This window comes from Hylobates moloch, unplaced genomic scaffold (genome assembly GCF_009828535.3).
Source record: "Hylobates moloch isolate HMO894 unplaced genomic scaffold, HMol_V3 SCAFFOLD_9, whole genome shotgun sequence".
Taxonomy (NCBI): Eukaryota; Metazoa; Chordata; class Mammalia; order Primates; family Hylobatidae; genus Hylobates; species Hylobates moloch.
Window position 1 is genome coordinate 7,938,877 of NW_026652284.1, and position 22,126 is coordinate 7,961,002.

At 39.8% G+C, this 22,126-nt stretch overlaps 1 protein-coding gene across 4 annotated transcripts in view; it reads right to left on the minus strand.

Annotated features, from left to right (window-relative positions):
* The window catches only part of RERE (arginine-glutamic acid dipeptide repeats), a 464,393-nt gene that overhangs the window by 248,745 nt on the left and 193,522 nt on the right, over positions 1-22,126 (minus strand). For 3 of the 4 annotated variants that reach the window (XM_032758813.2, XM_058443739.1, XM_058443740.1), the window contains 2 exons: positions 21,930-22,000; positions 12,199-12,324 (listed from right to left, as the gene is read on the minus strand). In XM_032758813.2, coding sequence (XP_032614704.1) covers positions 12,199-12,324; positions 21,930-22,000 — 197 coding nt within the window. The remainder of the gene's footprint in view (positions 1-12,198; positions 12,325-21,929; positions 22,001-22,126) is intronic. The other variant, XM_032758816.2, reaches the window with a different exon arrangement.

Genomic DNA, 22,126 nt, shown 5'->3' on the forward strand with positions numbered 1-22,126 from the left:
ATCCTGGCCAACATGGTGAAACCCCGTCTCTACTAAAAATACAAAAAAATCAGCCAGTTGTGGTGGCGGGCGCCTGTAGTCCCAGCTACTCGGGAGGCTGAGGCAGGAGAATCACTTGAACCTGGGAGGTGGAGGCTGCAGTGAGCTGAGATTGCGCCACTGCACTCCAGCCTGGTGACAAGAGTGAGACTCCATCTCAAAAAAAAAAAAAAAATTGAAAAGCAAAACATAACAAAACAGCCTCATGCTATGTTCACTGGAAAATTTATATGCATGTATATGTCTTATAAGTTATAGAAGCCCATAACAATTCCAAAAGTTCAGGAAAAAAAAAGAAAAAAAAAAAACTAAACTTGAGCTATATACTGATGTCTGCCCGCTAAAATTACTAAAACTATAGCCAGGAATATTCCTTTGGTTCCGTGCCCCTCTCCTTTACAAGGGAGGTAGAAAGCAAGGTGGAGAGACACCCAACAGTCACTTCCTTTTTAAAAAACAAAAACAAAAAACTTATACACAGCAGATTTTTCTGGCTAGTATTGGCCAATCTTTCTCTTGACGGTATTAAGTGCTATCATTTGTGTTAACAGTCCCATGCATTTAATTTATTTGTTTAAAAGAAATCTTTCTTCATCTGATTAAAAAAAAATCAATGCGACTCTTCTGTCTTGTAATTAAAACAAACTAGCAATACAATGGATAGGGGGCAACTTCTCAGAGCCAGACTGTTCCAGACACTGGGGACAAAAAGGTGAATGAAACACAGCCCCTTCTCTTAATCTACCTAAGAGGACAGACACATACAGAGGCATGATGTGAGAATGATGCTGGCTGACAGCGCCTCTGAGGAAGAAGCGAGAGATGACTGGAAGTGGGAGGGGGAGAGGAGAGGCTCACTTTTATTTTTCATTTCAATGTATACCTTAACATTTTTAACATTCATTTTTGGAATTACACGTTTTACAACTTCATTAATAGAATTCAGAGGCACAACATTTTGGCTCTAAGTTTACATATAACTAAGTAGTACTACCATAATTATCACAAGCTGGTAAATAAACAAGATGAACTCAATGTGCCAAGGGCACATTTATGCCAAACGAAGGCAAAGTCACTTCATGGCAAGCTGTATTTACACTGATGGTTTCTGAGTGGCAATAACTGAAAGAAAAGCGACAGGAAAACTGAGTCATTACAAGGAATCCAGCCGTCTACACAAGCCAGGCACCATCCCAGCATCCAAGAGCATGGGCCATAAGGAAGCAGTAACAGTTACATCACAAGCGGCTACTTATTTCACAACAACATCATCGCCCAGTCTATTAAATTAATGTTGGTAGTCAGAACTTTATTGGTTTTGCAGTTTGGTTGGAAATTAATTTATAAACTGCCTTTTATAGCTGCATTAGGGATATAAGCACACAAATTATACCTAATTTGTATATTGGGGAAGGGAGGAAATTAAGTAATATAGAAGAACACAAAAACTGTTTTTGAACTAAACATACTCAAGTTTCAAAAACATGAAAGACCCTGGAACTGCATCAGAAGTTCCACATCCTTAACGTAAGCAACATAAGGAGGAGACCCTGTCTTTACAAAAAATTTTAAAATTAGCAGGACATGGTGGCCCGTGCCTATAGTCCTAGCTACTCAGGAGGTTGAGACAGAGAGGCCGAGGCTGCAGTGAGCCCTGAACATGCCACTGTACTCTAGGTGGGTGACAAAGCGAGACCCTGTCTCCAAAAAAAAAAAAAGAAAAAAGAAAGAAGTTCTACATCCTGCAAAGGACAAGGTGAGATCTGCTTTTACACTGGTTACTGGAGTTGGGGACAAGCCTTCATTTGCTAATGCTGGCCGCCTATCAGAATCTCGAGAAGTGCTTCAAAGGAGTATGGATTCCTGGGTTTGACTCCAGAACAAATGAATCAGTATTCTCTTCTTACATGTGAAGACAGTGAGACTCTGAAAGATTAAGTCACCTGATCGTACAACTAGTAAATGTGTAACCAACATGATTCAAACCGATACTATGATTTTAACAGTAAAAACGTGAGGTTTTTTAACTACCTCCATGATCTGGGGGAAGGGTATACTACAGTTCCCTGAACTACTCTTTCAACTTCTCTGTAAGTTTGAAATTATTTTCAAATAGAAAGTTAAAAACAAAAACCAAAAAGAATAGATAACAGGCTGAGACGTGTTAAGAGGTAGAGATGGGATAGGAAACGGAAAAGGATGAGGCAGAGGCCTCTGAAAAGAGGGCAGAGGCAGAGCTCCATCTCCTCACAGAGGAGGTCGGGTGGTTTTCAGTTTTGTTTTGTTGTGGGGGAAGAGGAGGTACTAGGCAACAGCAAGCTGAGGAGTTCAAAGGAAGGAAGGAAGGAGGGAGGGAGGGAGGGAAGGAAGGAAGGAAGGGAAGGAAGGAAGGAAGGAGGGAGGGAGGGAGGGAAGGAAGGAAGGAGGGAGGGAGGGAAGGAGGGAAGGAAGGAAGGAAGGAAGGGAGGGAGGGAGGGAGGGAGGGAGGGGGGAGGAAGGGAAGGAAGGAAGGAAGTCCATATATCTCTAAGGCGGGCAATAAAGGAATGATCTTTCTGTATTTCTCTACATTACAAACTCAAACTAGCACTTACGAACTTGCCAAAAAAAAAACCTGTTTACGTTTATAGAGAAATGCATTCTGAAGTCCAAACGACTGACCACACAACAGTTTCTAAACCCTTCCACTACTATAGAAAACACCTGCTTCTGTGCTAAACTGTAAGGCACAGTTTCTGCTTCAAGAAAATCTGTGATGCTTCGAATTGAGGTTTATCTTACCGAAGAAAAATCTCAAGAAAAGTGTTTGCTACCCATACAGATGATAATTTTTTGTAATCCTAATGGATCAATGGGAAATTGTACCACGAAATCTCTTGTCAGTCAATATAACAATGTCTCTAAATAATTTCAGTAAAGTGAAATCTACAGTTATTCCCTTGAAAAACAGGACAAATCAACTCTTTCCCAACTTTTTTCTTTTTTTTCCCGCAAGATGGAGTCTCGCTCTGTCGCCCAGGTTAGAGTGCAATGGCATGATCTCACTGCAACCTCCACCTCCCGGGTTCAAGTGATTCTCCTGCCTCAGCCTCCCAAGTAGCTGGGACTACAGGCACATGCCACCATGCCCTGCTAATTTTTTGTATTTTTAGTAGAGATGGGGTTTCATCGTGTTATCCAGGATGGTCTCGATCTCCTGACCTCATGATCCACCTGCCTCAGCCTCCCTAAGTGCTGGGATTACAGGTGTGAGCCACCGAGCCGGGCCTTCCCAACTTACTTTAAGAGGTAACTAAAGGATGGGCACGGTGGCTTACCCCTGTAATCCCAGCGTGATTGGACTGGGAGGCTGAGGCAGGTGGATCACCTGAGGTCGGGAGTTTGAGACCACCCTGGCCAACATGGTGAAACCCCATCTTTACTAAAAATACAAAAATTAGCCAGGTGTGGTGGCGCATGACTGTAATCCCAGCTACTTGGGAAGCTGAGGCAGGAGAATCACCTGAATCCAGGAGGCAGGTGATCATGCCGAAATCATGCCATTGCACTCCAGCCTGGGCAACAGGGCAAGACCCTGTCTCCAAAAAAACAACAAAAATAAACCTTAAAAAAAGTGATAATACATTATCTACATTACTGGCAGCAGAAAACAAATTTAAGTGTTAAATACCAAACTTTTTTTTTTTTTTTTTTTTTGAGACAGCATCTCACTTGTCACCCAGGCTGGAATATAGTGGCATGATTACAGCGCACTGCAACCTCAGCCTCCTGGGCTCAAATGATCCTCCCACCTCAGCCCTAAAAGTAGCAGATAACTTTTGAATTTTTTGTAGAAACAAGGTCTTTCTTTGTTGCTCAGGCTGGTCTCAAACCCCTAGGTTCAAGCAATCCTCCAGTCTTGGCCACCCAAAGTGCTGAGATTACAGGCATGGGTTACCACGCCCAGCCAATACCAACGTTTTACATTACATAGGTGAAGCTAGGCTAGTATCCAACTATTTTCCACCAATTACCATGTAATACAGTTGAAATTACAGGACCTTTCAAACTTCCAGATACAGGTGACAAAGATTATATTTTTAATATAATTTCTATTTTCAAGATTTAAAAATTCTATTTACTTTTAACGTCTACCTAGCTCTCACTTCAAAAAATTCAAGACAGATTCTAAATTTTAAAAATTTCCTAATTTATGTTCTAGGAAATTTAAGTGAAAGGGAAGAAAGCTATAACTAAAATTTATTAATGGCTAGGAGTACTAATATACATATTTTTAAAAAAAATTACCAAGGAATAAATATTTAGGATACTCCAGAGAAAAATTAAATCCGTAAGCAATCTCCTCATTTTATGAATGTTTTGGTTACTTCAGCTATTAAGTTTTAATCAAGCTAAAAAATAGGCCTTTTTCCTTCCATTATAAGAACGTCAATGGGATGAGGAGGGAAAAGCCAAAAGGTGGGAGGAATAGAGTAACGAACTTTAAATCAGCTAGCATGATGGAAATACACACCCTTCTGTCCTTTTAGACAGCATGTTTCTTAAAAATAGGTTGCTAGTTCCTGAAAAAGAACACAAAAGCTATTTACAGGCTGAAAATCTAAGATTTTCTATTCTCAAATTTTCATTTCGAGAATACATTTTGGGATAAGAGGGAAAAAATACATTCATTTTAAGGGGATGGGCAAAGTACCTAATACAATCTAATCGTAAAACATGAGATCAAAGATAAGAACTGAAAATGCAACTTCCAGGCACCAGGCATAATAATTTATATAGACTCTAAAAAAGGATTAACTTTAAGTTTATTAGTTCAACTTCACTTCAGTCCTTAGAAACATTTAATATCCTTGGGAAAGAGTACCATCTCTTCTTCCATTGAAGGCCTTGATATTTATAGAAGACGTTACCGGCCAGACGCAGTGGCTCACACCTGTAACCCTAACCCTTTCGGAGGGCAGACAGGCGAATTCCTTGAGCCCAAGAGTTCGAGACCAGCCTGGGCAATGTGGCAAAGCTCCGTCTCTAAAAAAATTTAAAAATTAGCTGGGTATGGTGGCAGGCGCCTGTATTCCCGGCTACTCAGGAGGCTGAAGTGAGAGGACCATCTGCGACTGGGAGGTCGAGGCTGCAGTGAGCCATGATCAGGCCACTGCACTCCAGCCTGGGCAACACAGGGAGAGACCCTGTCTCCAAAAAAAAAAGACATTCCCATCAAAAAATACTACGATATCCTAAAAACAAAGTTATAATAAATAAAACCACAAGCTTACTTCCATGGCCTGAAATGTCTTTGGCAACTCCATTGCTAAAAATAAAGCCTAGAAGAAGCCCCACAGATTTGTTTTTATATATATTTCTTTTTTTTTTTTTTTCTGAGATGGAGTCTGGCTCTGTTGCCCAGGCTCTAGTGCAGTGGTGTGATCTCGGCTCACTGCAACCTCTTCCTCCTGAGTTCAAGCGATTCTCCTGCCTCAGCCTCCTAAGTAGCTGGGATTACAGGCGCCCGCCATCAAGCCTGGCTAATTTTTGTATTTTTAGTAGAGACAAGGTTTTGCCATGTTGACCAGGTTGGCCTCGAACTCCTGACTTCAAGTGATCCACACGCCTCGGCCTCCCAAAGCGCTGGGATTATAGGTGTGAGCCACCACACCCAGCCTAATGTTTTTTTGTTTTTTTTACTTTCTGTAGAGACAGGGTCTGGTCAGAGACTGGTCTGACCAGTTAAAGCTGGTCTTGAACTCCTGGCCTCAAGCACTCCTCTCTCCTTAGCCTCCCAAGGTGCTGGGATTATAGGCATGAGCCACCACACCCAGCTGTTCAGATATTTTTTCAATCAAATAGTATGGAACAAGGGCTGTGCCAAGTGGCTTTGTAATCTTAGCACTTTGGGGTACTGACAGAGGGGGATCCCTTGAGGCCAGGAGTTCAAGACCAACCTGGGCAACATAGGGAGACCCTGTCTCTACAAAAATTTAAAAAATTTTAAAATTTTAGGTAGCATGCACCTATAGTCCTAGCTACATGAGAAGCTGAGAAAGGAGAATCACCTGAGCCCAGGAGGGTGGGGCTGCAGTGAGCCAGAACGGTGCCACTACACCCCTGCCTGGGTGACAGAGTGAGACCCTGTCTGGAAAACAAACAAAAAATCCTCAAAACATGAAACACCCCAAGAAAGGCAGGGCTGAAAGTCCTAACAGTGCCTGTAAGTAATAAAGAGCAACGCACTATCCCTGAAAGAACAAGAAGCTCAATAAAACTTGCAAAGGACCATTAAATCTAATATATGCCTATGGTAACAAAAAGGCATTTAAATTGTAGGCAGTTATAAAAGCATAGGGTTATTGACATTTGTGATCTAAAAATGGAGCCTGACGCCACTTTTGGAAAAAAGATGACGAATATGATGAAAAGACAGTCTTAAGAATAAAGTGACTGGGCACAGTGGCTCACGCCTGTAATCCTAACACTTTGGGAACCCAAGGCGGAAAGATCACTCGAGGTCAGTTTGAGACCAGGCTGGCCAACATGGTGAAACGCTGTCTCTACTAAAAATACAAAAATTAGGCCAGGCGTGGTAGCTCATTCCTGTAATCCCAGCACTTTGGGAGGCCGAGTCAGGAAATCACCTGAGGTCAGGAGTTCAAGATCAGCCTGGCCAACATGCTGAAACCCCATCTCTACTAAAAATACAAAAATTAGCCAGGTGTGGTGGCACACGCCTGTAATCTCAGCTACTCAGGAGGCTGAGGCAGGAGAACTGCTTGAACCCAGGAGGCGGAGGCTGAGACTACACCACTGCTCCCCAGCCTGGGCAACAGAGCAAGACCCTGTCTCCCCCACCAAAAAAAAAAAAAAAAAAATTAACTGACAATTAGCTTTTATGAGGAAGCAGACATAACAACTGCGCCAGGTGAAAGGAACTGAGCTGAAAGCAGGCCCAGCCATGTTCTCTGATGCCAGTAGCAGTCAACCTTAGCATTATTGGTCAGCTGGGTGCTTTCAGAATTTTCTTAATTTGTTATATTATAAGTCGAAAACTAGTAATCATCTTTCATTTAGGGTAGCTGGACTAATCCCAACATTTGTATTAGCAATTCTTCTGAAAATCCAGCCATCTTAATATCTTTCACTAAAATCAAATATAAAAAGCAATCTCTCATGATCTTTATCAATGGTTATTTTCGGCATACTTAATGGGGAAGTATGCCACAGCAGGGAAGCCACAGTAAAAAATGAAAAAGCAATATAGCCTCAATAAACTTCTGCACCACTAAAAGAGCAACCAGATTGGAGTTCTTTCTAAGCAACAAGTAGGTAACAAACATAATACAATCAGCATTTCCAAAAGAGCATTTTATAATAAATTTTCATTTTTAATTCTTAAATGGTACTATAGTATCAAGCATGGAAAGCACTAATATTAGAAGTGATACTTACTAATGGTAAGTGCCTTACTTAAGCAAAAATAACTCTATTAACACTGGTTTGACTGAGTTCAATCGAGCCTCCCACCTCAGCCTCCTGAGTAGCTGGACTGCAGACACATGCCACCACACCCAGATAATTTTTAATTTTTTTGCAGAGATGGGATTTCACCACGTTGTCCAGGCTGGTCTTGAACTCCTGAGCTCAAGTGACCCAGCCGCCCCAGCCTCCCCAGAGTGCTGGGACTACAGGCGTGAGCCATCATGCCCGGGCTGATTTGAGGTTTTAAATGACAAACAGCAGAACCTTCACTGTTTTTAATCTTAACTTTTAAATTATTTTCAACACCTAAGAAATCTACTGATTAGCATCCATAGTCAAAAAGTATAGATCCTCTTTCCAGAAAAATGCACATATATAGGAGACTTTGCCAGCAATTTCAGGATGTTCACAGACCCTCTAAAACTCAAGAGACTTTATGGATTTCAGATTAAGAATGACGAGAATTTGGGCCAGGCACAGTGGCTCACGCCAGTAATCCCAGCACTTTGGGAGGCCGAGGCGGGCAGATCACAAGGTCAGCAGCTCGAGACCAGCCTGGCCAACATGGTGAAACCCCGTCTCCACTAAAAATACAAAAATTAGCCAGGCATGGTGGTGGATGCCTGTAATCTGAGCTACTCCAGAAGCTGAGGCAGGAGAATCGCTTGAACCCGGGAGGCAGAGGTGCAATGAGCCGAGATCGCGCCATTGCACTCCAGCCTGGGCGACAGAGCAAGACTCCATCTCAAAAAATAAATAAATAAAAAAAGAATGACCAGAATTTGTATAATTCAAGTCTTATAGGATAATAGACAACGCTTAATGTATGCTTGCTATATACTAAGTATGGTGCTAAGAAATTTAATGAATTATTTTATTTAATTTTTGCAACAACCCTTTGTCATAGACAGTATTATTATACCCATACTACAAGTGAGAAAACTAGGAGTTAGAAAGGTTAATTAACATATCCTATGTTACCAAGAAACATGTCAAAAGAAAGTTCCCTGAAGGAAAATGCACAACAAAAATAATGATTAAAAAAAAAAAAAAATACACCGGGTGCGGTGGCTCACAACTGTAATCCCATCACTTTGGGAGGCCTAGGTGGGTGGATCATGAGGTCAGGAGGTCAAGATCATACTAACACAGTGAAACCCCATCTCTACTAAAAATACAAAAAAAATTAACCGGGTGTGGTGGAATGCACCTGTAGTCCCAGCTACTCAGGAAGCTGAGGCAGGAGAATTGCTTGAACCCAGGAGGCGGAGGTTGCAGTGAGCTGAGATCATGCCACTGCACTCCAGCCTGGGTGACAGAGCAAGACTCTGTCTCAAAAAACAACAAAAACAAAACATACACAGCCAGGTACAGTGGCTCACGCCTGTAATCCCAACACTTTGGGAAGCCAAGATGAGAGGATCACTTGAGGTCAGGAGTTCAAGACCAGCCTGGCCAATAAGGCAAAACACGGTCTCTACTAAAAATACAAAAACTAGCCAGGTGTGGTAGCCCACACCTGTAATCCCAGCTACTCAGGAGGCTGAGGCAGGAGAATCGCTTAAACCCAAGAGGTGGAGGTTGCCGTGAGCCAAGATCATGCCACTGCACTCCAGCCTGCACAACAGAGTGAGACTCTGTCTCAAAACAAAAACAATGACAACAAAAAAACACTACTCAAATAAAACAGTTCAAACCACCCCTACAATACTGTCCTATTATGTGTGTTAACCACTCAAAAGAGGTCAAACACACAAAAAGATATGGCTAAAAGAATTAAAATGCTAACTAATATCCTCACCAGTCCTTGATCTTCTAGTGAGGAAGAGGATGGGTGCAGCCAACATGAGTCCTGTCCTGCAGAGCCACACCCTTGACAATAGAGATAAATGTGCATGTATGTCCCCTTGAAAGGTTGCACCTTTCCTGCTTTGGCTAGAGCCTCTGTCGTGGTGCCACGTGGTTTCTATGTAAATCAGCTGATGGGCAGAATCCTTTCTGACCAGTTTAGGGAGGTTCTGGGCAATGTTTTCTTTGCCTTCCTACCTCCCTCACTACTCCCTCCCCACCACTGAACACAGTACTTTTTACTAGAAAACAACCAAGCTAACAGATTCTCAGTACAAGTAAAAATGTTGCCTCTCCAGCAGATAGAAAAATGAACAGATAAGTTAAAACTTACAAAATTAAATCTGATGAGTTTATTACATCATTAGTGTAGAAACACAGATCACATATACCTGAATATGCAAAGAAAGTTAAATTATGATGCAATCAGTGCTATCCTATAAAAACTAAATTAACAAAAATAGTCTATTAGGGAAGACATCTGGTGTATCATGGCAAGAAATGTTAATGATATTGTCTGCAACTCTGTAATCAATTTTTTCTCCCAGCAGCTCTCTCATTACACTGTATTAGATCTGTGTGCCTGCAGGATTTATGAGAGCTCCACATATGGGGAAGCTTTGCCAACTGGATCTGATTCAGATCCAGCTCAAATGACTTTGGCAGCACAAAGCATCATTAAAGAACAATCAATACAGTTAGCTTTATGTACCATCATCTTGACTGAGAGAAGATTTATCCTCTCACTACAGAATCTCTCACATCTACATATAATGTACCCAAGTGCTCCACCAGTCATGAACTTATTTAAATCATCAGTAGACACAAATATTTTTATTGCTAAAAAATACTAGTCATAATTGTAATATAAAAAGTTTACCAAAAAATTAATATTATGGGGAAGACTTAAAATCCATTCAGCAAATCCTGTTGAGTATGACAGTAAATAAAAGTATTAATAATAGCATCCACATTGATTAAGAAAATATCAGCCTAAAAGTAAAACTTACTTTTTAGATATATGTGGAAATAAGACATAGCGGTAAATAAGACATATTGGTCATTAGTAAAGGCTGAAGCTTTAAAAGTAGGTAGTCACATTGGGAATCTACTAATTTGTCCCATAAGACGTCAGTCTTTCTCTGGGAATTAAAATTAGACTTTTATCTATACTACACTGGGTTCTGTCTTCCACCATAAGACAGAGAATTCCAAGGTTTCCATAATGTGAAACCCCCACCCCTTTTTTTGGTATGACCCTTGAATAATTACATCAGCAAATATGTAAACGTGTTATGCTGTTCCAACAATTACTCCTGATTTGGTTACAATTATCAATATATCATCTCTACTGTCTTGGTCCTCCATCTTACCCATGAATGGCGGCCCTAGCCTCCTACTTGGAACTTTCACCATCTTTCCCCGTTCCACACTGCAAACTGCTACAGTCAATCTTCTTAAGCAGTGATCTGCAAGGTGGCTTGTCTCGAATAAAAAAGCGTACACAAGCTCTCTACTGCCTATTACACAAAATCTTAACTTTGCTAACTTTGAATATCCTCTATAATCTAGCCTCATTTTATATCTCCACATCTGCCTCCCAGAATCCACTAACCTGTGCTCTTCAGTGACGTCCTGCAGGTCATCTTCTCACGACTCCCAGACTCGTCAGCCTCACTGCCTGTGTTGCTTATAAGGACAGGCTGCCATGTACACCTGCAAGGCTCCTATACTCTGCCTATCCACCTCATATTGATGTGTGAAAAACATACCTAGCTCCTCAAAACCTACCCACCTTCACAGAACTTCCCCAAGTGCCACAGCCCATCTGGAACACTTTCTTTTCTTCACCCCAAGATATTAATATTCTACACTGCAACTGAACAATTCACCATATATTAACAGTATCTTGCATTATGTGTGTCTAAGTGTGAGAGAGCTTGCTATCCTCTTGTATTATTTGCTAATTCAGTATGAACTGGGGTGCCACAGTCACTTCTTTACACTGACTTCAGTGCTTAACTAAAACTACACTTCTTTCATATTAACCCAGTAGTCATTCAAAATAATAAATACTCGACTTTCAGAAAACATTACCATTAAATCCTCCATTAAGTCCTACCATTAAAGGCAAAAAAAGGAAGAGAAGTGCGAACTTTCCTAAAAAGGGAGATGCACTACACGATAATAACCCCTATGATCACCCACACGGGTCCCTGTGTTTTAAGGGATAAAGCACTACAGATACTTCATCCTGCTGCCTCTTACACATCCCTCAGGACCACCACTAGTTTCAGAGGAATAACCAAGGGATAGCTGTTAAGAAGTACAGCTACAGCCCAACCCAAGCCTCCTGAAGTGCTTATTCTGCATCTAGCACTGGAGAAAAGCCTCGCTATTTCTGAGCAATACCCTACAAAATGCCACCCGAGAGGACAACACCCAAAATAGTATAGATTGGTGGGCCATGAGTCCCAATGAGCCTGGGGAAACGCACATTCCACACTTGAACTCAAACTTACCCCCTTTTTTCCCCATTTCAGTTGCCAACATCCATACTCGCTGCTGATTGCCAGCTCCTGCTTCTTGCAGCAGCCCAGCATGCTCTCTGCTGGTGCCAAAATACCCTTCCACCAAACCCCGCTAACTTCTGGAACTGTCCTAGAGGGGTAAGGCAAGTCCCGTATTTTGCTTCCTCTGTGCATGTACTTGTTACTCCTTTAAAAACACATATAATACAGCACATTTTAAAAGGGGCTCTGGGGAGGGAGGTAATATTCCTATTTTATACCCTACGGGATATAAAATACTGATAGCTTTTAAAAACGGGATTCTCCTTACCCCTACAGGCCCTCTCCCGGCTTCAGAAAGATGCTGTGGTGGCTGTGATGCCACCGGCAGAGAGCATGCTGGGGGGTCACACAAAGCAGGAGTTGGAGATCTGCAACAGGCCTGGGAGTTGTGGACCTAAAAAAGAAAACAGTTTTAAGTTAACGTGCCCAATGCCCCATCATGCCCTGGTTATTAGGGGCACGCAGCACACAAGTCGGTATCTGCAAAAACTCTTTAGCAGATGACCTCTGAAACCTCAGATAATTTGTTCTACCACTAAAGTTAACCTTTTTGCATTAATCAAAGCTGTTACCTTATTTCAGTGTGAACAAACATATGACCCTTCTGGCTCCACACTTTAATCCAGGTCCTATCATAAAGCAGTATGGTGTGTGCCCCTCAAAATAACCAAGTTAAGATGTGAGATAGTGCCAAAGCACAGTTAACAGCAACATGCTATGCTTATAATAAAAACAGAAATGCAATGGTGTCAGATAAACACAACCGTAAAATGAATCACAAGTGGACAAACTGAGCTTTCAGAAGAGTTTCTAATGACAGAAGCTAGAGACATAAGACATGTACTTAATAAGGAAATAGGCATTTGGGTGGCCAAAGAAAGGCCCTGCCATTTTCTCAAAGTTCAAGTTTAACTGTGTAAAGCTGAAGGCAAAGGAAATAGACAAAGGCCCTAAAACAGAGGGAAAAAGACAACATTCACATGAGTTGTAATTTTCTCCAAACGCCCACAAGGTGAGTATAATGAACAGGCACAGAGCATAAAGTTCCAGAAAGACATTACTTATTTTTATAGGCAAAACTAGTTTAGTATGTATCACGTGTCTTTTTTAAAATTAACTTTGAAAACATTTAAAAACCAGGATAAAAAAGACTACAGAGCAACTTCTGAAAGCCAGCACAGTATACCTCAGATAACAGTTTGAGTACGTTCCTTTTCAAATATTTTAGAGCGCACATAACATTTTTTAAACCAATTCATGTGATTTCGAATGAACTAAAAAAATCCATAAAATCCCAATACTTATATAAGAACCTGTCTTATGGTTGTCTAAAAATTACAGGTGAGCAACCTTTTAATATTAAATCATTATTAGGGTATCCTGTTACATATTAATTCCCTTTGAAAAGCAAAGAGTAATTAACAACTTTCTGTAAACAAAGATTTTAATATATTTCATTAACTATTTTTGTAAGTCTCTTAAGCTCCCTACACACACACACACACACACACACACACACACACACAACAAATACCAGGAAAATAAGCTAATGTTCACAATGTTTTATCATGATCATTTTTTCTTTTTCTAAAGATGACCATCTAGAGTAAATCCTGGGATCTACACTAAAATTTCTGTGCAGTCAGTCTCTGATTCTTATGGCCTCAGTGATAGCACAGCTGACAGAGTGTCAGTAGCCACAACCTTCTCACCACACACCTTCTCCCTGCCATCACCAACACTGCAAACTCCAAATTAAAGATTCAATTGTGCACTTGAATGTACAGCATATTCAATATTTTTTGCCAGAAGCATCAAAATAAAAATGGACTTCTGGATAATCTCTTCCACTAGGAATACGACTGCCCAAACCACTCAAATCTTTACATTCAAATTAAGGGTTTTAAATCAAAAACACCTGGTAAAGCATTTCCAAACACTTTGGCATTATTTTAAACATGCAAATAGTTCAAGTAATTATTAAAACATTTTATGTATTTTAAAAAGGCATTTTTTTCAAAACAAGTCATTGTTCTTACATACAAAATGAGAAAACGTTGACAGTATCCGTTTCCCTAATTTTTTTTAGTACTTCTAATAGGTTTTTCTTGGACTGGGTTGGTTCTTACTGCAAGCATCCATATACACATACAAATTACAAATTTCCAATTGAAAAGAATTAAGTTTGAACAAGACTTTACCAATATTCTTGCATAGTAGATGGCTGCAAATATCAGATTGTCTCAAACTTTCTTAAGCTCCTTTAAAATTAGAATACCTAGAGTTTTCTGCATTGAAAACAATTTCACATATAGTTAACAATTTTAGTAAACAACATTTTCAGAAATATATTTTATGGAAATACATATAATTAAACAAAACGTTTTCAATAGTTTCTTAGAGTCCCTTGACCCAAGTAAATTAGAAGAAAATGAATTACCCAACCTCACAGTAGTAGTTAAACACTAAAACCTAAAATCCCAAGTGCCCTACCCTGACTGGCAGCCACGAGTGAAGACAAATTGCTGGGAAGCTCAGAAAATGGGGCCAATAAAATGCTGGGATTATTTATTCCCAAGGCCTCATTCTGATTTCCACTTACGTTAATACCACCCTGTCCATTTAGAGGTTGACATCAATATCATGCAAACAAGATGTGGTCGTTCAAAAAACTTTTAACACCGTCACTCCATAATTGTGGTGGGAGGGGAGTATAGATATACAACCTCCTCTGACTGAGTCCACCAAACTCAGGGATAAAGAATTCCATCTTGCTTGATGCAGTGGCTCATGCCTGTAATCCCAACACTTTGGGAGGCCGAGGCGGGTGGATCACGAGGTCAGGAGTTCAAGACCAGCCTGGCCAACATAGTGAAACCCTGTCTCTACTAAGAATACAAAAACATAGCCGGGGGTGGTGGCAGGTGCCCATAATTCCAGCTACTCGGGAGGCTGAGGCAGGAGAATCGCTTGAACCCAGAGGCGGAGGTTGGAAAGAGCTGAGATCGTGCCATTGAACTCCAGCCTGGGTGACAAGAGGGAAAGTCTGTCTCCAAAAAAGAATTCCATCCTGCCTTTTGCCTCTTAAAGAATTAAACAAAATTAGAAATCACAAATGTATATGTGAAAAGGCCACTTGGTTCTTGGATATAATAGCTGAAAATACTTGATAATGAACTTTAATGTAAAGTTTTTACTTCATTATCCAACACTACACAACAAGTCACAAAGGCGTAACTGGGTGATACTGACCTTTTTATATGGTACAAGCCAAGAAAGTAAAGAGAAGAAGGAGCTATAGAAAGGAATACTCAATTTTGCAGGCCTACCTTGAAGGACTGTCAAAAACAAAAACAGAAACAACTGATGTGTCACACAGAAACAAATCATCATAGCGTAAGGCATTTTTCATAACAGTTGGCCTTTTCTGGGAGGTTCACACGTATACGAGGCCCTCATTTATCTTTGCTGAAAGTCAGTCATATGGAAAAACCCAAAACAATATAATGATGCCTAAAAAATGTTATGACTTAGGCTACATTCATTCAAATTCGTGAAGAAAACAAGAAACTGAATTTTCTTCAAGTATTTTAAAAGAAATAAAGTTTTATTATTTCTATACAGTACGCACTGAGGGCTAACCAAAGGTAAGTGAGTAGACTGGCTTGTTTAAGAGAATGTTAATTTGTTGTTGATGTATGCACTGTATCAAACAACTACTACTAAAGTTTTTAAAACATACTTATCCAGTGAATTTATTCCACTTAAATGTTACTTCATTCAGTATTCAATAAATACTTACTGTGGACATTACAGCCAGCCAATGTGCTAAGCACACAATATATATACATCAGTGAATAAAAAGCATAAACCTAAGGTACCAACTAAACATCAACATCACAATCAGTGTCACTCTGTGGGGCACTGGACACTTTGTAAGTTTGACCTTTTAATCTAAAAACAATCTACTTGGCAAGGTAGGTACTTTATATCCCAACTTCACAGGTAACTAAAGAAAGTTAAGAGGGTTAAGTGTATCTCCCAAGGTCAGGAAAGATGGCAACTGATGCACGGAGTATGTGAACTCAGACAACCTGATGTCGAAGTCCGAGCTCTGAACCTGGTCAATCTACCATCCCTCATCTCAATCCCAGAATAACAGATCCTAAATTCTGAATTAGCCATGTTCAAATCATGTGGACCTTCCTGCCCACCCCCCCAACCAAAAAAGGGCTCTAATACAAGATTTACCTCCTTTTAAACAAATGCCCATTCCGTGAATGTCCATACACTACACCTTCTGTGCTAAGTGGTAAGAGCCAAGCTGGGATTAAAGAAATGCGGTAGATAATGCGTAAGTCTGATAATTAAGTCACTGTGTGTATACCTGAATGTGTGCACAAAGAGTATGTGTGATTAAGCCGCTACCTGATATCTCCCAGCATCATCTATGGTTCTAATAAGAAAAGAAGACATAATTACTCCACCTCAGTAAGTTTTTATTACAAAGGAGGAGAAATAGCTTCTTGTTACTTTTAATCCATTTTTAAGAAAATAAATTTGGTGGAGGGCGGGCAATCTCAATGGCAAGTGGAACCTAAGATGAAGTTAATTTCTCTGCAGCCCTTCTGCTGCTGTACTGTCGGGGAAGGCATGAATAAAGGGTAGTGAGTAGCAAACAACTTATGAGTACAGACCAGGGATCAGAGAGAAATTCCAAGTGTTTTTCCTCCAGTTGCTCACATTTGACAATGAAACAACGAGAGGGATATGGTATTAAACGATAAATAACTTGGCCCCCACATTCATAGGAATAATGGAAATGTGCATTCTTCAAGGTAACTAGTAGTATGCATCCTTAGCTATTCCACATTCAGAAGTTGCACTTAGAAAGTAGGCTGCTAGGGACACAAACGATACAGAGGCATTATCATCTATGCGGAGCCGTTAACAGTATGTCGAGCCCAGCTAACCATCACCCGAAACACTTTAACATCCCTAACTATCACCCCCAACTCTAAGGAATCTCTGTATCTGGCTTAACTTTAAGGACAATTTTCCAAGTTTTAATAAAACAGTTAAGGAACCAAAATGAATCAGTGTTATTAACCCAAAATAGTACTTATAGCTACATATACTACCTAGAAACTCATTGGGTATAAGTAACAGCTGAAACACCTATGTAACTTTAGGAAACCAAAAGCATGTTTTCCTCTACTGTATGAATGACGACAATGCAAGAATCCACACTGAATTTCCATGGAGAATATTACAGGAGTGAGTTTGCTTACTTATCTGTGAATAAAGAAAGGTAGTAACTGCTACAAGGAACTACTACACAAGGAACTCCTCAGTGTTATACTAAATGAAAATTACTGTCTCCATGACCTTGTTAGCATTCTCAGACTCCATGATTATTTCCAGATGGCAAATTATTTGTATTATACTTCTTAATGCCTAGGTTTCTATAAAAATATGATTTTATTGTTTTTCATAAACACACAAAAGAAATCATTTCTTTTAGAACTAAAAGTGAATGCCCTTCTTGTCAATCCTATTCAGAATGTTCTCCAAAGAAGACTGACATCCAATAATGCCACAAGTTGTCTGTCATTTAGAATCTAAGATCACTGAGGGAATGAACAATATTTTATACTTCTTCAGTCTCCCTTTAGGTGCCAAGTTCCATAAAGAACACACAGCAGGTATTCAGTAAATGCCTGTGGAAGGCCCTGATTATAGCCCAAAACATTCCTATTTGCACTCTGTGACATAATGCTCCTCAATGATATTGACTCATTCAGAACAAAACCCTCTAAGTAACTAAGTCACATGGTGACCTATAAAAGCTATGGGAGGGTAGCAGAAGGGTTGGAGATGTTAACCTAGGCTCTTTCCACTGCAATTCATGAAGATCCACTCAAGCTAGCCCAGATGAGAGCTCTTTACTCAGAGTGAACAGGATAATCTAAGAATCCTGTGGGAAGAATATCAGTGCAGTGGGACCCAGGAGAGTCAAGGAAGAGACGGCTGTGCACGCACTTCCCTTGGCAGTCTGCTGCTCTTCCCACAGCTTCCCTGTCCTCTGCTTTTCCCAGTTTCCTACCCAAGCAAGTGAGCTTGCCTATGTCAGCCCTAACCTTGCTCTTGTCATTCAGGTAATTCTTTTTTTATTTTTAATTTTTACAGATATATTAGGGGTAATTCTTGAATTATCCATTCACCTTTCCCCTCTACTAACTGCCTCAGTCTCTCAGTTTCTCAACTCTAAATTCTAAAAATGAAATTTGGCTCAATTAATCTTTTCATGCCAGGCCACAAGGATCACAGACTGTCATTCCATATTACTAGTCCTTGAAAAAGCTAAATAAAGACTTTGCCAGCTATTTTACTATTTAGTTCAGAAATCTACGGTGCGAAGCGACCTTTTTAATCAACAATACTTCTTTCTCCTGCTTCTAAGTATGCACTGTCCATAATTCTACCCTGCCTCTTCTGCTCGCCTGAGTTCCTGCTTTTGACTACTTGTTTCATAAATACTTTGGTCAGCGCATTCAAACAAAATCAGACCTCTCCATTTGTAAATAAGCTCAATCAAAGGAATACTTCCTAAGAGAATGAAAGCTTCCTAATAGAATACATAATTCCTATCTTTAAAACCTCAGCTCAGTTAGGAACTTAATTGCTTGATACTATCATAGCCTCCACCTACCCTGTGGAAGTGTGGGCTCGAAATACAGCTACTAGTGTAGGACGGTGGTGTCCCTATGTGTTTTGATGGTTGAATATTAATAAAGCAGAAGCCATGGATCCTATCCCCATAGGCAAGATAACCATACAACCTATCATCCACACTCAGACATTTTTTGGGAGTGAAAAGAGGAGGCTGTTTAATAGTCTGGCAGGACAATAGACAGGGATCAGGACATAGAGGCAGCTGTGCTCTATACCACAGACTCGATTCTAAGGGAATGCAGCAGCAGAGTTGAGAAGACAACCCAGGTCCCCACATAAAATAGAAAGACCCTTCTCCTTATCTCATATAGAGCTATTTCATGAAATGTGACCTAAGGCCCTCGGTTCAATAAACTGCCATTATTCTAGTCTCAGTGACTGGCGGTAGATGTCTCCTCCTCCCCACGCCTCACCTCATTAGCTTTTGTTGTCTTTAACATCGTAATCATACCTACTAATATGTATCATAAAGGGCATTCACCCAGTTATTTTTACAGTGCCCAAACATACTTTATACACAAAATTTCACCATGGCAAAGGGATTCTCATTTATAGTATAAACAATGAAATACATCTCTCAGTTACAACCCCAAACCAACTTTTTATTTTGTGATTATTAAAAAGATAAAATACCTAATTACTCAACATTTCAAAGCTATCGGGTTTTTGTTTCTTTCATTGCTCCACTAGTCATGTTATTTGCTGTGAGCAAAATCAAATTCAATTTCTTCTTCTTTTTAAAATCTTGCAGAGAAACAAAGCTTATTTCCTTCTGCTCATCTTTTTCCCTTATAGCTTCAGTAAACTGAAGGAGAAAAAAATCTTGATCATTCTCATCTATTTGATTATCTTTTAATAAGTACAGAGAAGAAAATAAGAAAGTGGAAATAACTATATTTATTCCCAGAGCAAATATTTCATCATCTGTTGTTCTTACACAACAACTATGAGGATGTGCTGAATACACAACCTCAAACAAAAACATGAGAAACAGCAGTGTGTGATTTAGAAAAAGGTATCTAAACATACTGCACCCTACTTCCCACACTGTTTTTGTAGACAGCTTTAATGTGTTGTATTAGACCAATACTGACAACAGAAGCTTCAGCTTTTATTGCTGTTAATACCCTGAGCAATTACCGTAACTCAGCAGGAACCTCTGCCCAGAACAGCAACTATCACATTGTAATCAGCATTTCGTAAGAGATGCTGTTCAAACATGAAGACACCTGCTAATGTGCAAAAACGGTACAAAGGGGGCTCAAGATCTAATAGGTAAAATAAAAACATTTACAATTTTATTTCACAGCCATATATTTTTCATGGTGCACTGATGTTTGGTTTAGTAAAAATCACACACAAAGACAATGGGCAGGAAAAGGGCAGTAGCAGCAGCCACTACCAAAACAAAACTCTTCAGGAATAAGGCTACACCCGTATTTCAGGTGTCAGTGCTGTATCTGTTAAAAAAAAAAAAAAAAACTTTGGAAGGAAAGATATAATAAGTAGCAAAGACCTCTAAACATTGTTTTAAAAAAATCATATAGACATAAAAACTGGATAGAAAGCATTTGATTTACAAGATTAAACTGCAAGGCCACCTTGCAATGCAACCAGGAAAGTTAAAAGCCACCTATCAAGGATAGATCCTTCTTAGAAGTACATAGCACATTTACTTCATCTTAAAACAGTAAGCATGCAATAACTTAAGCAATAACTTTTTAACAAAGAAAAATAACGTGATTTTTTTTTTTACTGAATATACTAATTTGGTACTTGGGCCATTAAAAATGATAAAAAACAAAGGAGATGCAGAGAAAGATCTTTTCAAACTACATTTCTTTAGACTGAAATATCACATACAACATATGTCAGAACACAAATATTGCCAAATTACAAAAGTGTTGGAAATAAGAGCATTCACAGATAGTGATACACATCTCTACAAAGCTAAGGAATTAGGAATTCTCTACGCCTAAGAGTACAGACAGTGGTTCACAATCTTCAAAGTACTAGGATCCCTTGTGAGATCAAAATGTTTCAAAAGATTCCCAAATGATACTACTTCAGTAGTATTTCAAATACCAATTGTTTGAGGAAAATAACAAACAAACAGTGGTTCCTGCCAGGCATGGTAGCTCACGTTTGTAATCCCAGCACTTTGGGAAGCCAAAGCAGGCAAATCACTCGAGGTCAGAAGTTGGAGACCAGCCTGGCCAACATGGTAAAACCCTGTTCTCTGCTAAAAATACAAAAAAAATCAGCCGGTTATACTGGCATGCACCTGTAATCCCAGCTACTCAGGAGGCTGAGGCAGGAGAATCACTTGTTTCCAGGAGGCAGAGGCTGCAGTGAGCCAAGACTGCACCACTGCACTCCAGCCTGGGTGACAGAGCAAGACTGTCTCAAACAACAACAACAACAAATAGTGGTTCTTAACTGTGTATTGCTTTTAAATAAGTGAAATTTTTAAAAATCATAAAAGCATACTGAAAACAGGCTGAAAAACCGTTGTCCAGACGTGTCTCACGTCTCAATTTATTTATATAAAGCTTAGCATGTTTATTTGCAGACCTCTGCCAAATCTCTGCAGACATCCAGGGATCCAAAGCCTAAAGTGTGAGAACCACTGGCCCTAAAAAAGTGGTTTCATAATGAGGAACATCAACACTTATATATTCAGGAAGAATTTTTAATGAGAAAGTACAGTAGCTATGTCCTCACTTCTGCAACACAAGCACTAAAACTGGAAAGAAAGTATAACAGCTTTATCACGCCCAAGCCAAACTTCTTTCAACCGCTACCCCGGGAAAACCCCACAATTTCAACATATACTCCACAGCTGCCGAAATATTGAAGGAAGTGACAGGTTTCCACTGGAAACTATTCGCTGATCCGTTTATATTATTTCCCCTACTCATCAATTTACTATATTTACTTTACTTCAGGCTCTTAACAATGGCTGAGAACAAACAAGCTACTTCAGAAATTCAAGGGACTATCTGAAATTGCCAAAAGTTACTGAAGGGATAAAAACTTCAGAAACATTGTTTACAATATAAGCATTATGAGAGTAAGTGTTACAAAGCTGAAAAGATGGAACTAGTAACCCTCATTTCAGTGCTACTGCCACGAGGCAGTTAGCACTCAAAAGGTGAACTGGTAACCACGTCAACAGCGATGGAGTAACAATAAGAGATAGCCAATGGAACTGGAAAAAGAGAGAATACAGAGCAGAGTGAACAGCACATTAAAAACGCTTACCAGTTTGAAGTCTTGAATGCTACAGATGAAATACGGTGTGTTTGGCCTCCGACTCTCGATATACACACAGTCTTTAAAAGAAAAAGAAATTTTAAAACAATGGCATTTACCTTTAAGGAACAAAGACAGGGCCCATAAAGCCACTGCATAAATAAATGACAAAGCATATATCTTTTATTGTAAATTTTTTTTCCAAA